Consider the following 16445-nt stretch of genomic DNA (forward strand, 5'->3'; position numbering starts at 1 on the left):
CTCCAGGAGGCTGGGGAGGCAGGGTGCAGGAAGCACTCGTCCTCTTGCCAGGGGCCGTGGGCCTCACGCCCACACAGGGGCTGGGCACCACAAGCAAGCCCCAGCACGTGCCCACAGCCCTTAGGTGCTCCCAGGGCCAGGCGCACCCAGGCCCAGCAACACGGCAGCTCCCCACCATGGCGGTGGCGGCCCAGCTGAGACACACGACAGGGCAGGGGGCAGAGCAGCCCTTTACTGAGTGCCACAGAATGAAAGTAGGTCTCTGCAGCCAGGTGTTTCCCAGGTACAGCCTCTGCCACAGGTCCGTCCCCAAGGAAGGAGGCTGGCAGCCTAGCCCGGAACACACGTTGCGGCACGCAGAGCAGCGGCCCTGGGCCTGGCAGTGGGACCTTGGCCACCCAAGCACCAGCCCCTCACATGAGCAGGCAGCACGGCCTCTTCTCCACGCGGGCTTCTTCTGAGGGGGCTGTGAGTCTGAGCAGGGGTGGGTCTCCACCAGCCCCGGAGCCACACTCCAGCTGGGGGGTCTCAGTGTCCACAGGCAGTTCAGACTCAGCGGCCTCGAGCCCCTCAGGCGGGGGTCGCTGCAGCTTAGCGGCAGCCCGCTGACGCTTCAGCTCTGCCAGGGTGTGGGGGGCCTTGGCCTGGACCAGGGCGTCAGGGGTGGTGCTCTCCAGGGAGCTCAGCTGGTAGGAGACACTTCGGTCCAGCCGCTTGGAGTACAGGTGCCGCCCCGGGGGCGCCCCCACTCGGCCGTTGTGCTGCCTGGCCGCCTCTGGGTCCTCCTCCTGTGTGGGGAGCACAGGCCCCGGAGGCCATCAGGAGGGTCCCCTCTGGCCTGGGGTCCCCGGCCGCGTGGCGGTCCAAGGGCAGAAACGCGGGTGGGGGCGGCAGCTGACGCCCACGGGGCGCGAGTCTTGCATATGGGGGCAGGGCCACCGGTCCCACCAGCTCCTAAGGCTGGTACGGAGGGAGGCGGGGCACGGCTGGGCGGGGCTCACTTCGGGGGGCGGCCGCCGGAGCTCCGCGTCTGTCTGGCGGTCCTCATCCTCCTCGGACGGCTCCGGGCTAGTAGGCGGGGGCTGTTGCCATACGATGGCCTCCTGGGCGTGCTCCTTGCGGTACAGGCTGGTGCGCTGGGTCAGGCTCACCCGCCTCACCACCTTCCTGGGAGGGGGCGGGCAGGAGGATTGGGGCGGGGGTGACACCGCCTTCCCTGCGGACTCTGCCCCGAGCTCCGGCGGGCACGGAGGCCTGCCAGCTGACATCAGCAGGGACCAAGCCCAGGGCAGAGCCCAAGGGGCGAGCGGGGGGCTGAGGGCCCGGGGGCGGGGCACTGGGCGGGCCCGCGGGGGCCTGGCGGGAGGGGCGGGCACTTACCCCCGGCTGCCGGCGCTAGAGGCGCGTCGACGCAGCAGAGAACGCTGGCGGCCCTGGGCGCGCAGGAGCGCGTCGTGCTTGTGTTTCAGCTCCAGCAGCTTGGCCCGCACCTCCTCGTCCCCGCACACGTCTGAGGAGGAGTGGCCAGAGGATCACAGGCGCCCGCCCGCCCGCCCGCGCCCTACACCGGGAGGATGCGGCCCCAGGCTCACCGAGAGGCGTCTCTTCCATCAGGGATTTGCCGTTCAGGTCAGCCCCGTGTGCCACGAGCAGCTCCACCAGGTGCACCTGTGGGCCGGCGAGCCCGGGCTGCTGAAGCCTGCGGAGCCGCCGAGCCCGCCCGGCCCCACCGCCCCGCAGGCGCTCACCTGGCCCCAGTAGGCCGCTGCGTGCAGTGGCTCCCAGCCGTCGCGGTCCTTGGTGCTCAGGCTGGCCCCGTGTTCCAGCAGCAGGGCAGCTGCCTCGCCGAACCCGTTGGCCGCGGCGATGTGTAGCTGCAGGCAAACCGCCGGCCCCTGAGTCCGGGCCCTGGTTCGGCCTGCAGCAGCCTCCCCTGCCTGCGTCCCGCGCGGCCCCGTCCTCACCAGCGTGGCGCCGTGGTCCCGGGGGGCATTGAGGTCTGCCCCCTCCTGCAGCAGGCTCCGGATGTCCTCCAGCATATGCAGCTCGGGCAAGGCCCGGGCCCGCTCGATGCTGTCCTGGGTGATGCCTGCGGGGCAGCGGGCTCAGGGCTCCACCCCCGGCATACCACCCGCCGCGCCCCGCGCCCTGCTGCCCAGGCAGGCAGGGCTGCACTCACCACGGCTGGCCATGGCCGTCTCCAGGCAGTCCAGTGTCTGATCGTCCTCACACAGGTCATAGGGCATGTTCCCGTCCGTGTTGACTGCCAGGAGGTCGGCACCACTGCGGAAAGGGTGGATGGGGTGCTGGTCACAGGGCCCTTCTCCCCCAGCAGAGGCCCCCAGGACCCTCTCAGAGGCCTTCCACCTAGGGCTGCCTCAGAGGGGCCCAGGCCTCACCTGCCGCAGTGAGAGGCGGCCCCTTGGCCCTGGGTGCTGTCCTGGGGCCAGGTGGGCTGTCCTGCAGTCTCCACCATGTCTGATTTTTCAGGTTCCTGGCACCCCTCTGCCCCCATGAACGTGTACAGTGGGCCCACTTGCCATGAGGGGGTGCCAAGACTCTGGGGGCCCGAGGCAGCAGAAGGTGGTGGGGAGAGAGCCTGGGTGTCAGGAGAGCACTGCGGGGAGCTGAAGGGGCCCGAAACACAAGGCTGGATGCCCACTGTGGAGGGGCACGGAGTGGGGCTAGGGGCCGCCTGTGCGCACCCCCTTGCTGCCCCGTGACACTGCACACCCAGCCCGTCCCACTCCAAGGCATCTGTGTGCAAACGGGAGCCACCGCCATCCACCCCCACACCCACCAGTGTTGCCCAGACTGCTCCACGGCCAGCCAGCGGGGGACTCCTGGGTCCTGGTGAAGCTGACCACCCTCTCCATTCACTAAGGCGGGTGTTCAGGAGCACAGCCCTGCTCTGCCCTCCTGTTAACGGCCCCACCTGTGTCCAGGTATCCCCTCTTGCCAATTTCTCCCTCGTGGCTCTGACCAGAACGGCATTTCTCTATGCAGACCCTGGGAAGGCCAGGAGACCAGAGCAGGTCAAGGCCTGTCCTCAAGGAGTTCCACGCTCTTCGTGGTGTGAGCAGCCTGGCAGGCGGAGGACCACACTGCCCTGCATACGTGCTAGTTCCCTTGGGGTGGCAGCATCCGTGGTCTCGGCCCAGGTCCCGCTCTGCACGCCAGGGTGCGGCAGGGTAAGCAAAGGTCAGTGGGAACACAAGAGGCCAGGGTCCAGGCACACTTTCCCACAGAGATGATATGCCTGGGCGGTGTCTCCAGATGAACTACCCACTGCGAGGAAGGTCCTGCCTGGCCCTGGCCCAGCTGCAGCCCCTCCCTGATAGAGACGCCCACTCCAGCCACACCTGCTCCCAGCGGGCCCTACCCAGCAATGAGCAGCTCCACCAGGTGCAGGTGGCCACAGGTGGCCGCGGCGTGCAAGGGTGTCCAGCACTCACTGTCACGGGCATTGACCTTGGCCCCAGCCTCCAGGAGCTGCTGCACCATCTCCCGGAAGTCATCGATGCAGCTCTGCAAAGCACGTGGCCTGAGTGCCCGAGCCGCAGGCCGGGGCCCCGTCCTCTCCTCGCACCCTCAGCGAGGCTGACCTGATGCAGGGCGGTCAGGCCGTCCTCATTGGCCAGGTCAGGGCTGACCCCACTCTCGAGGAACTGGCGGACTGCAGAGAGGAGGGGGGCGCGTTCAGGGCACGGGAGTCCCACCACAAGCCAGCGCCATCCTGCTCAGGTCCCTGCACCTGGGGTACCTGGGCTGACGGCTGTGCGTAGCTGGGAGAGCAGAGGACGGGGAGAGAGGCAGTGGTACAGGTGGCAGGAGGGACACCAGAGCCCAGGCCGAGGGCTCAGGAGCTGGGCCCCTAAGTGGGGTACAGACAGCAGCACTCTGCTTCTACCCTCCAGCAGGGCACCCTCCTGAGTCATGGCACTAGGGCCCTCCTGTGTGACAGCCACCTCCACTGTCGTCCCCCGGGCCTGGGTGCTGGCACTTTCTGTCACCCACACACACACACACACACACACACACACACAGCCCCCCACCCCTGCACCGCTGCAGCCAAGAGTGTGGGCCCAAGGTGCCCAGGCCTGGCCCTCCCTGGCTGCACCCTCCCCGCAGCTCCCATGCACCGGCCTGGGGCACACCCTGCCCCTCCTTGCCCTCTGCACCCCAGCTTCTACGGCAGAGGCCTCTGCCCTGGAGGGAGGCAGAAAGCGCCCTCGGCAGCCTCCCAGGAGAGCAGAGGGACTGTGAGCATGTGGGCACGGGAAAGGAACAGGAAGCCTGCCCAAAGTTCAGGCCTGTCGTCTGGGAAGGTTCTGATGGGAAGAAGGGAGAACTCAGAGGCAGAGCCAGGGGCAGGCATCGAGGGGGCCAGGCCGTACGGGGAGCCCCGCTCCCCGTGCTCTAACCTGCCCAGGTGGGCTCCACCATACTCCTGTATGGAGGCTCAGGACCCAGGCAAGCAGGTGTCCACAGCAAAGCCCAGTGCCCCGGCAAGAGGCGGCGAAGACTGGGCAGCTCCCAGCCCACCCAGGGCCCCCGCCCACCCCCTCAGGCCTCACCTTCACTGCAGGAGCCTCCGCAGGCTGGCCTGTGAGGGCTACCCTGGGGCTCCCACCACTTGGGGTCTGTGGCTAAGGACGCTGGGCCTCGCCCTTGGCGGACCTCTCGAGGCCTGCGCCGGGGGACAGGGACAGGGACAGGGCTGCCTGCCGTGCATGGCTGGCCCACACTCGCCTTCCTCCAGGTCATTCCGGGCAGCCGCCTCCAGAAGGGCAACGCTGGGGGGGAAGAGGACCCGCTTCTGGGGCCGGCCGCCGGCCGCCTCCTTCTGTGACTGCGTCCGCTGGCCCCTCCTGCCATGGGCCTCCTTCTCGGCCTGGGCCCACATCTTCACCTGCTGGGCACGTCGCTTCTGGGCGTGCTTCAGCCGCTCCTGTGTGCTCATCCTGCCCACCGTGGGCATCTCTGCCAGCAGCTCCAGGTGCTCGGCCATGGCGGGGGCTGCCTGCCAGGGGGGCTGCTGGGGGCACCGGACGGGGAAGCGCGGGGGCCAGGCTGGGCCTGCGAGGCGGGGCAGCTGGCTGGACTGGCGCCCTGCGGGGCATCCCCTCTCTAAGGCTCAGTGTCCTCTGCCCCTGGCAAGGCTGGGTCAGGAGGCCCCCCGCTGTGACCAGACCCGGGCAGCCATGAGGGGCCCAGGCCCCAGGCAGAAAGGGCAGCAAGGGAGGGCGCCTGCAGCCGGCCTCCCAGGGCCCTGGCACCTCGGCTGCTCGATGGACAAGGCCTCCCTCCCTCGTGGGGTCAGGGTGCCCACCCTGTGGGAAGCAGTCCTGGACCTGGCCAGCCTCAGTTCAGGGTCTGAAGCTAATGACCCAGATAACGAAGTTGCAGCTCCCTGACGCCTTGCCGAGGGGAAGAGGAGGCCAGGGCAAGGGGCAGAGGCCCCTGGGAGCCCTAAAAGTCCCTCTCACCTAACAGGCCTTAGGGGACGAGGTGGGGTCTAGGAGCAGCCATGGCGGGGGCCTTCCCTCCCCACGCCCCCAGCCTTCTGGAGTCGGTGCTAACGAGGAGGTGTGGCCACAGGGGGCCTAGGCGGGCGTGTGTCCAGAGTCCCAGGGTCCGGCCCCCAGCGCCTGGGGCCGAGGCTCTCTAAGCGGCCAGGGCACCGAGGGTACAGCGGGCCTGGCAACTGTGTCTTCAGGAAGGCGTCCCCTTCGGAGGAGCCGGCGGCCCAGCTGTGCACGGCAGGCGCTCCCGCTGGCCTGAGAGGAGGAAGCAGGAAGCGCGTCAAGGCCAGACGGCGGCAACGGCTCCACCCGGAGCCCCGCCCTGTGTGAGGGCGAGCCCTGAGGGGAGGGGGCTGGCAGTGCCCGCAGTCTGGCCCACACGCTCGCGGTTTCCAGCAAGGGCCCTGCAGGCTGTGCGGCTGAGAGAGGGGCGCAGGGCCGGCACTGCCAGCTCGCTGCGGCCTTCCTGAGAGGCGGCCCCTCGAGGCCTCCGGCTCAGCCCTTGCCCCGCAGCGCCCCTGACCTGTGCGCCCTGGGCCGGGCCGGGCTGGCCAAGGTCACCTTCTCCTTGGGCTCTCCCGGACTCCCTGAGCGCTGTGCGGCCTAGGCCTTCCCGGGGGCGGGCCCTGCCGCCTGGACACCGGGCCGCCCTGCTGCTCCGCCACAGCTGTGAAGGGCGGAGGGCCTGGCCTGGCCTGCCCAGCACCCCAGCTCCTCAACACCCGAGTCTGGGCCTCTTCCTCGCCGGGCTTTCTGTTTGTAGCTCAGGCCACTCGGTGCTTTGCTTCCCTCTGCCATCCTGGGCGGCGGTCCAAGCCCTGGTCGTGTGAACACAGGCGCAGGTGGCCTGCCTGACAGACAGGTGGGCCGGCAGCTGGGCTGGGGCACAGCCCCACAGTCCCCACCATGGCCCGTCCTGCCCAGCACGCCCGGTGTGCTCACTAGGTATGGTCCCAGGACATTCCTCGGGAGGCCATGGCCATGCCCCACCTAGAAGGTACCCACCTGCAGCTCAGCCTGCCCACCGGGAGTCCCCATTCCCACTCGGCCAGACCTTGTGGCCATCTAGAGACTGACCCAGGCTTCTTCTGGCCAGACTTGTACTCAGGGGTCTCAGTGAGTGCCCCCTTCTTTCTGGAGGGGAACTGTCCTGGGCCAGATCAAGTGAGGTCAGGTCCCTCCTGCCCCGGGACCCCCAGTGTGTTGGGAACTTCGCATTACATCTCTGCCTCGCCCTGGACTTTGCTGGCACTCCAGCTATTCGCTCTGCGAGCCAGGCCTCAGAGGCTACCTGGGGACAGGAAAGAGCCCTCCAGGCGGACAGCCCCCAGCTGGCCACCTCTGCAGATGAGCTGCCTAGACCCCCTGCCTGGATCCCCCAAGTCCCACCTCTGCCCTGAGACACCACTTCTCCACCGAGACAGGCAGGAGGCCTGCAGGCACCGTGGCAACTCCCCACCCATTAGGCTGGGGGTGGATCCCAGACCAAACCCAAGGCGTGGCAGGGCTTTCACTGGCTCTGTAAGACTCTCCCTCCCTGCTGGCCACTCACAGGCAGCCTCAGGTTCCCCTGGAGGGAGCTGGGACCCCCTCCAGCCCACACATGGGATCTTCACCTGTCTGGGGTAGGTCTCTGAAGAGCATGCCCCAAGAGACGCGGGAAGGAGGAGCAACGCACTCTGCCCAGGGCCACCCCCGACCCCGTCACAGAGGATGCTGCCCCCACCTATCCACGAGGGAGGAGGTCCCCTGCAGGCCAAGGCTCCACGGCAGAGCAGGCTCACAGGGCCTCAGCGACCATCTTCTCCAAGTGGGCGCCAACATCAGAGCCACAGCCCGATTTTGTTAAGTTTGACAAGATTTAGGAGATGTCATCTACCCCATCATTTTATGGAAGAAAAGAGATTCTGACGCCCACGTCCTACAGAAATTCCCCTAGAGGGGACTTCCCTGATGGCCCAGTGGTTAGGACTGCATGGTTCCACTGCACGGGTTCGATTCCCTCGTCGGGGAGCTAAGACCCCTGCATGCGGGGGAGCAGGGTAGGGGACAGAAAACAACCTAAAATAGAGTAACCACCAGCTTTTCAAATTGAACAGATGTTGTGTTTTCTAGCTGTTGTTTTCTTATTTTGAAGGCCACCCATGAAAATACATGTGGGGCAGGATCTGAAGCCTCACCCAGGCCCACCCCTGTGCCCCAGGCAGCACGGGGCTCAGGATAGAGACCTGCTCCCTGTGGGCCCCCAACGGCCCCGGGCACTGCACACTGGAGACTCTGGTCTCCTGCTGGGCTACAGCAGCTCAACCGGGTCCTCAGCCCCCTACTCTGGGGGCCCCACCTGCCTGAAGCCCCAGGTCCCCTCTGGGCCCCTTTAGCAGCACTCCTTGCTGGAAGCTGCCTGAGGACAGTCTGCATGTGACCTTGGGTGGGTCCTTGGGCCGCTGGACTGCCTCCTCTGAGAGAAAGGTGACCCCAGGGAGTGTCAGGATCCCGCTGCAGTGGGCGCCCATCCTGGAACAGTCTCCATGGGGGGCAGCACAGTGCCCAGCCCCCGGCCCCCCCAGGCTGAGTCTGAGCTCTCCGTCTGTCCCCCCTCCTCAAGCCCCACTCTTCTGCCTCCTCCCAGCCACGCAGTCCAGGAACGGTCCCCCCAAGCTGCAAGACTCACCCCTCAGCTGAGCCACAAAGGCCAGGACAGCTCAGTGGAGTCCCAACAACTGACCACCGCACCACACCCAGGCCAAGGGGGCCAAGCAGGGCGGCTGCCGCCTCAGTCCACAAATCCTGCCCCAAGCCTCCCTGGAATGTCAAACAGAGATAATCTGGACAATTTTTCCACTTCTCAGCTCCATGCCTGGGGCGCTGCATGGGAGTGTGGGGCTGAGGTGGGAGGAGCCTTCTGGAAGGACAGTGGCCACTGCCCCTCATCCTCTGAGCCCACGGCACTGGACTATGTCCAGAGTCTGTGGAGAGTACCCCTGACACCCGGCTTATGGGCCCCAGCCCAGGCCCTCGGTGTGGACAGACACACGCTGGCCTGAGTGTCTCAGCGGCCCCTCCCCAACCACAGTCACAGCCCTGCACCGGCAGGTCCCTGTCATTATCTCCATCTCCCACCTGGGGAACTGAGGGAGCTGAGGCCTAAACCCGTGGGGCCCTGCTGACGACGCCACCGTCCTGCCTCTCATGCCCACTTCCCAGCATCTGTGAGAATCAGGGACAGTGTAGCAAGAGCCCAGAGCCTTTGAGGGTCGGGAAGTGTCCCTTCACTCGCCCAGGGACAGGGAGGCTGTGCTTTGCTCAGAGAGAGGAAAGGAGAGATGAAGGGGCGGGGGAGGGGGAGTGGGGTGCCCACCTCCCCTCAGGTACTGGGGGCTTCGCATCCCTGTCCTGCTTAAGGGTTGCTGGAGCTGGTTTTCCTTGTGGCTTTATCTACGACAGCAGAAGATGGGGAGTGACCAGCTGCTCCTCACTCTGGGAAGAGCAAAGTGTGTGTCGCCATCCTGCAGAGTCACACACACAGACGTGCCCGTCAGCAGGTGAGGGCATGTAAATGTCATGGGCGAGGGGCTGGGGCTTGGTTGCCAAAACCCCGAGGCAGAGCTGACAGCGCCGCATTGCAGGCGGGGCGTCTGTTTGCTCGGGGACCACAAGTAGCTGGGCTTCATCCCTGGCTGACCCCCTGCCCCATCCCCTCACCCTTCCGCCCCAGCCCGGCTCACCTGGGAAGGCTCCCATCCCCGCTGCATATCTGGCCGCCGCGGGCACAAGTCCACCAAGGGCACCGTTCGTCCCGCAAAGGACCAGCCAGCTGGGGGCCCACCCGGTCCATGCCCAGGGCCACGTGCTGGGACCTCGGGTGGGGACCTGCTCAGGGAGGGAACCCGACGCCCCAAGGGCAGGGTCTGGCTCACAACAGGCACTCTGCCAGTGGTCTGGCCATGCCGTCCCCAGCCCTGCCCCACGGGCCTGGCCTGGGGGTGGCCTAGGGTCGGGGCACAAGGAAAACTGGCCTGCCCTCAGAGCAGGCGCAGGACGTGCGCTGGTGGGGAGGAGGGCCCACCTGACGGGCCCAGGGAGGGGTTGGGGGCACCGCCAGCGGCAGCGGGGCGGGCTGGGCTGGGGGCACTGGGAGGCGTGCGCAGCAAGGACAGAGAGGCCAGGAGCCAAGCAGCTGGGTGGGTGGGTGGCGGGCTCCTCCTCGCACTGGTGCGGGACCCATGGAGGAGCCGACCTGGGGGTGCGGCCAGGGCAGCTGTCCCCAGGGGCACTCACCTGCCTCCAGCAGGCCTGTTCTAGAACGTTCTAGAAGCTAATCCCACAGCACTACCATCAGGCCCCTCACTGCAGCAGCCTTTACGTCCTACACGTCTATCAAAGGGTCATTAAGTAAGGCCCTAAGGGGCTTACGAGGAAGCCTCCTATGCACCCTCATGAGAAGGTCACTAAGAAACTGTTCAGTGAAGGAAAAAAGGTGCAAAATCTGTACATGATAAGCAACTTCTGTGTGAGCACACACGTAAACTGGTATCAGAAACACAGGACAGGAGAGAAGCAACGGGAAGGGCCTCAGGCGGGGCGGGGTGGGGGTGCAGGCGGGCGGCACCAGAGCTTTGGGTCACTCCTGTTGTTTCGATTTTGAGCCACGTGAAGGTAAACCTCTTCGGAACAACATTTAGTGCTCTGTTCAGGGAGGGCAGGTGTGAGCACACCTGTCAGGTATCGGGTGCGGCCTCGGGGGGCGGGGACTAACAGGACCAGCCCGTGCCAGGGTCAGCAGAGGAGCTGGCCTCAGCCTGGGCCCGGGGAGCCCAGAGGCTTCCAGACAAATGAGTGATGTGATCAGATCTGGGGGGAGGGGGGACCTGGCAGGAGAGACGATGGGACTCACACACACCCCCGGCAGCGGCGGACAGGAGAGGAGCCACAGCCAGAGGGCAGGACAGGCTGCCTGATGCGAGGAAAGCTCCAGCGAGGGGCAGACGGAGGACGGAGGGCCCTGAGAAGTGGGCCCGAGCAGTGTCCACGTGAGCAGGGGCCAGGACGCCCAGGAGAGAGTACGTGGAAGTGAGTGGTCAGCAGAGGCACAGACGGGAGAACTGAGCGGGGGCCTCAGGGAAGGCCTGCTCCAGTGGGCGGCAGGGCGGGACGCCACCTCTCTCCTCACACCAGAACCAATCCAGATGTGTCACTGACACAGCCGTAGGAAAAATAAAGCCACAGGAGTGCCAGCAGTAAGAAGGCAAGACCGTCTGTGTGACCCCAGCAAAGGGGAAAGAAAGCCTTTCTAAGCTTGACACAAAACGCAGAAACCAAAAAGAAAACTGATACATCCAACTGCACTAGATTTGTTAAATGTCTGCACTGTAAAAACAAAACAATTCAAAACGAAACCTATAAAATCAAAAGACAAACGGTCAACTGAGTAAAAACATTTGCAATAAACAAGACAAAGTGGTCCTCACGTCAATCATGACGGCCGCACGCAGGGACAGAGCACGGATCCCCCTGGAAACATCCAGATAGATACTCAACTCCCTGATAATCAACACATGCAAACTGGAAGTAGGACATGAGCGTGGACGGCACCCGCGGCTGGACCAAAGGCTGAGAGCGCCAGCACTAAAGGACGCGCCTGAGTAACTAATGAACTGTAGAAAGCCTCGGACCTGCTCGGCCAAGGGGCTGCCCTGCAGGCACACAGGTGGTCTCCTCGCGGCGGCCCAGCAGCAGTCCCCGAGGCGGAGGAGCAGTGGGCTCGGATGTGGTGGGGGCCCCACCTCCTGAGAGTCTCAGACGACGTGTGCGGGAGGCGAGAGAGGCTTCGTGAGAGACGTGGCACAGAGGAGGGGTCTCCTGACCCTGCTCTCCGCCCCCCAGTCCTGACACCCTCCCCCGGGGCCAGGCTCCAGCATCCCCCCACGCCCTCAGCCCCATCACTCAGCCTTTGCTCTCCCCCAGACCGCGGCCCCTCCTCCCTGCTCCCTTCCCGCCAGCCTTCTCCGGGGCTGCTTTTTCTCTCCCCGCCTCACCCCAGGCCTGGAAGTGCCACGACCCCTCTTCCTGCTGCAGCCTGCAGCCCCTTCCCCCTGCTCCCCCCAAGAGTCCTGGTTGACACGTCCATCGCCCTTCGGCCACACCCACCCCCCACCCCAGCCCTTGCCGAGGCGTCGCCGCACCGCTGCATCAGGCCTGAACTCCCGTGGGCCACCCTTCAGCTCCCTGCCCCTCGGTGTTGACCTCTTCTTCCTGCCAGTGACTTCATCCTCTGCCTCAACGACGCCCTGGACCCTGTCACCTCCAGTAACCCCCCAACCCCGCCCCGGCATCTCGGTTCAACACCTGGTTCCCTGCCCATCACCCCTCCCAGCTCACTGCTGCCTCCAGCGCCCCAGAGCCCCAGGATGACGTGTCCTCAAGCAGCAGCTTCAAGCCCCATCAGCACACGCTCCCTGGCCCTGCCACTTCACTGAGCTTGTCAGAAAGTCCCAGGCGCGGCCCAACACAATGGCCCCAACTCTGAATGTACCAGCAAAGCTGCTGACTGAGACCCCGCTCAGACACGACAGTGCTAAAGCTTCGGGAAACCCTACAGCTTCCCTCTCCCCTTCTCTTCTGCATCCTCACACTCAGCTACCGACACGTTTCCTGACAAGACAGAAGCCGTCAGAAGAGGACACCCACCCCTGTGGAAAAGTCACCAGCCACTGCGCCCACCCACAGGGCCTTCCAGCCCCACCCCAGGATCCTCCAGGACAATCTCCCAGCACCAGCTCTCTCCTCTGGACCCTTGCCCTCGGCAGAGTGATGCTCCCAACCTAATTTACAAAAAACAGCAAACCCTACTGGAGGAGACAAGGATGTCTCCTATCCCTAGCTCTATTCATATTGTATTAACGCTTTTAGCCAGTGCAACTGGGCAAGAAAAAGAAATAAAATGAATAAGAATAGGAAGGGTAGGGGAACTCCCTGCCTGTCCAGTGGTTAAGACTCCACGATTTCACTGCTGAGGGGCCAGGTTTGATCCCTGGTCAGGGAACTAAGATCCTACAAGTCGCGTGGTGCAGCCAAAATACATACATACATATATATATATATATATATATATATATATATATACACACACATACACACACACACACACACACACACACATACATGTATAAAAGAACAAGAAGGGTAGGAAAAAACTCAGTATTTGTGAATGACATATTGTGTATGATAAATACCTGAAAGGTCCTAGAAAACTATTAGAATATGAGAACACAGCAATAGTAATAGATACAAGTTGTTTTTTTAAAAAAATATTTATTTATTTATTTTGGCTGCACCGGGTTTTAGTTGTGGCATGCGGGATCTTTGTTGTGGCATGCAGACTCTTAGTTGTGGCTTGCATGCGGGATCTAGTTCCCCAACCAGGGATCGAACCCAGGCCCCCTGCATTGGGAGCACGGAGTCTTACCCACTGGACTGCCAGGGAAGTCCCGTTGATAGATACAAGGTTAATGTACAAAAATCTATTATATCTATAAATGCCAGCAACAGTTAGAAGATAAAAAATTGTAATGATGGTATTTATAATACTAAGTGTCCAAAAGCATCAATGTCTAGGAATAAATCTAATAAAAGATGTACAAGGTCTCCACACAGAAAATCACTGAACCTTACTGAAACACGAGAGAAGGACCAAAAGGGACACACCGCGCTTGGGGTCAAAAGACTGAACTCTAAAGATGCCATTTTCCCCCAAATTCATCTAAGATTCAATGCAATCCCAATCAAAATCCCACTGGTTCTATCTGAAATTCACAAACTGATTCTCCATTTAATAGGAAATGCCAAAGGGCAAGAATTGTCAGTACAGTCCTAAAAAGAGACAAATCTGAAGTGCTTAGGGATAGAGAAATAGACTGACAGAACAGAACGGAGTCCAGAAACAGTTACATATGCACAGACATTCAATTTATGACACTGCAGAGCAGCAGAAAAAGAGTCTTTTCAATAAATGGCGCTGGGACAGTTGAACAGCCACATGTAAAAGCTCACCTTGACCCCCCCCCAAGGTGAGTTGTGCGCCTACACATGAAAGGTGAGGCAGCACAGCATCTATGAAGACTGGACACCAAAAGCACAGTCCATAAATGACAAATTAGGTAGACCTCATCAAAATTCAGATGTTTTGTCCTGCTAAAGACCCTGTGAAGTGGGCCAGAAGACATGCTATTGCCTGGAGAACATATTTGCAAACCACAAACAGAACAAAGGACTTTTATCCAGTGGACACAGAGAAGTTTCAAAACTCAGCAGTGAGAAAACAGACACTCCAATTAGAAAAGGGGCAAAATGTGAACAGGCATTTCACTAAAGAGGATGCGGATGGCAGCAAAGCCCACGAGAAGATGCGGAACAGCACTGGCCACTGGGAAAATGCAAACGGAAATCACAGTGGCCGTCAGACGGCAAGGACGGGACAAGGACGGGTCTCGCCCAGCGCTGCTAGGGATGGGAGGCGCACGGCCACTCGGAAAACAGTCTGCTGTTTCTTAAAACTAAACATGCATTTATCCTATGACCCTGCAGCTGCACTCTTGGGCATTTATCTCAGAGAATGAACACTTATGGTTCACACAAAGACCTGTACGTGAATTTCAGAGCAATTTCATGCATAAACTGGAAACGACCCAGATGTCCTTCACTGGGTGAATGGTTAACCACACTCCGGTCCACCCACCCCACAGGACACCCCTCAACGATGAAAAGAGCCCACGATGGACGCACACGGCCGGGATGGATATGGACGGTGCTCTGCTCTTCCCCCAGTCACATCCTGCGTGGCCCGGTCCACCCAGCATTCTCGATGGGGTGGGGGTGGGGTGAGGAAGGAGGTGGCCAGGGCCACATAGGGCAGCCGAGGGTCCTCGACTGTGGTGGTCACACCGTTCGACACAAGTGATCAGATCGCGCACACCCTTGGGTGTACGCACACCCTTGGGTGTACGTAAAACTGGTAAAATCTGAAAGGGTCAATGGAGTGCGTCCACGCCTGTGTCCCAGACCAGACTCTGCACCACAGCCATGTGCCCTTGGGGACAGGGGAAGGGTTCGGGGCTTCCCGAACCCCTTCTCCTCAAACTGAAATTTTAAAAGTGTGAAGGGACTTCCCTGGCGGTCCAGTGGTTAAGACTCCGTGCTTCCACTGCAGGGGACACGGGTTCAGGGAACTAAGATCCCCGCAGAGCAGCCAAAAGATAAAAAATAAAAAAAATAAAAAGAATGAAAAAGCAAGCCACAGAGTAGGAAATGCGTAACAACAACTGATATAAAAAGAACGACTAAATGGGACTTCCCTGGTGGTCCAGTGGGTAAGACTCCGCGCTCCCAAGGCAGGGGGCCCGGGTTCGATCCCTGGTCGGGGAACTAGATCCCACGTGCCACAACGGAGATCCCGTGTGCGACGACTAAGACCCAGCACAGCCAAAATAAATAAATAAATAAACACTTAAAAAAAAAAACTCACTAAGAAACCTCCACCAAATTGGAAAATGGGCCGAAGACTTCAGGAGTCCCTTCGCATCAATACACACAATGAGGGGCCCCAGGTCAACAGTCATCAGGGAAATGCACACGTGACCCAAAACACCGGCACCTGCCCGCCCACCCATGGGGAGACCGAGCATTAGGGAAGGCGTGGGGTGACTGTGACTGTCCCTGCTCACGGGGGTGCCCGTGGACCACACACCTTCCACCAGCCGCCCACTCCAGGCACTGTCCCCAACAGAAACGTGTCCGGGCCCCACACTGGGCCTATATGGGGGACAGCGCTACAGAGGATATTCCCAGGACAGCTGGCCAACTGGGACCTGGGCTGGGGACTCGAGTGCCGCATCCACACCGATCCCCTGAGGCTTCAGGCTGCGCTTGGTCACAGAAGCAGAAGCGTGGACTCAAGAATTAAGGGCGCTAACAGCCTCCCCAGCACCTGGCAACAGACTGGGGAGGGTCAGCGTCGCACAGCCCGCACTTAGCACGCGTCAGGATGCGCTCTGAGACCAGCCCTGGGCCCCTCGGCCGCGCTCTCACCCAGCCGGACACGCTCACGGGTCCTTCCAGACGCACAAGCCTCTCAAAGGCAATGCAGGGCTGGTGTTACGGGTCCCCGGCCCTGAGGGGCCCCTCCTCCAGGCCCCAGTCTCTCACCGTGCTCCAGCCTGAGCCTCCTGACGGCCCACAGGTCTGGGGAACCCGCCATGAGCAGCCCCTCCTGTGGCCCCGGCCCCCAGCAGCCCCCACAGCGCTCGGCCTCAGGGCTCCCAAGGACCCCTAGGAAGTGCCGCTGCACCGGGAGCGCCCTCAGCACCGGTCACGTCCGTCGTGGCGCGGCAACCCTGACACCACAACTGTCACCGAGGCAGACCTGGGCTGCAGGAGGCCAGCGTCTCCCGCGCCCCCCACCCACCAGCAGCACTCATGGCCCTGCTCCTCCCAGGCTGGCATTCGAGGGAAGGGCGGCGGGTGACCCACACAGCTACCAGGTGTCCTCCTCACAGGCAGGAAGCAGCGGCCGGGCCTAGTGAAGGTTGGTGCGAAGGCCCAGAGGAGCACACCTGGCAGCTGTGAGAACTGGGGAGCAGGTAAGGGCGGGAGTGAGGAGACCCATGGCATGGCTGGACCCTCATCTCAAGGAGGGGCAGTGACAGCACCAGAAGTGAGGCCAGAGTGCCATCCTGCGGCCCCTTCCTCCAGCCCACTCCTGCCCCCAGCCCCCACTGGGTCTTCATCTTTCACAGGGCCTCTACCTGCTGCCCTGCTCCTAGTCGGGGGTCCAGCCCCTCTCCACACTGCCGCCCCAGGGCATTGAAATCGCAAGGCTCAACCCAGTCGCCCCCGTGCGTGAAACGGTCCTAAGGCCCTGCTGGC

The 16445-nt window shown here is 62.5% G+C and overlaps 1 protein-coding gene across 1 annotated transcript; it reads right to left on the reverse strand.

Moving 5' to 3' along the window:
• Positions 1-212: 212 nt before the first annotated feature.
• On the reverse strand, positions 213-9874 carry PPP1R16A (protein phosphatase 1 regulatory subunit 16A). Its single transcript, XM_089898623.1, has 10 exons — positions 4753-9874; positions 3606-3676; positions 3383-3528; positions 2180-2283; positions 1965-2089; positions 1749-1874; positions 1593-1668; positions 1381-1510; positions 1002-1167; positions 213-788 (listed from the first exon to the last, which is right to left on the reverse strand). The coding sequence occupies exons 1-10, from the start codon at positions 5009-5011 to the stop codon at positions 414-416; spliced, it is 1578 nt and encodes a 525-aa protein (XP_089754749.1). The 5' UTR covers positions 5012-9874; the 3' UTR covers positions 213-413.
• Between the last annotated feature and the right edge of the window lie 6571 nt (positions 9875-16445).

Source organism: Delphinapterus leucas, chromosome 17 (genome assembly GCF_059928025.1).
Source record: "Delphinapterus leucas isolate spDelLeu-1000000601 "Yukka" chromosome 17, BTC_Dleu_Yukka2, whole genome shotgun sequence".
NCBI lineage: Eukaryota > Metazoa > Chordata > Mammalia > Artiodactyla > Monodontidae > Delphinapterus > Delphinapterus leucas.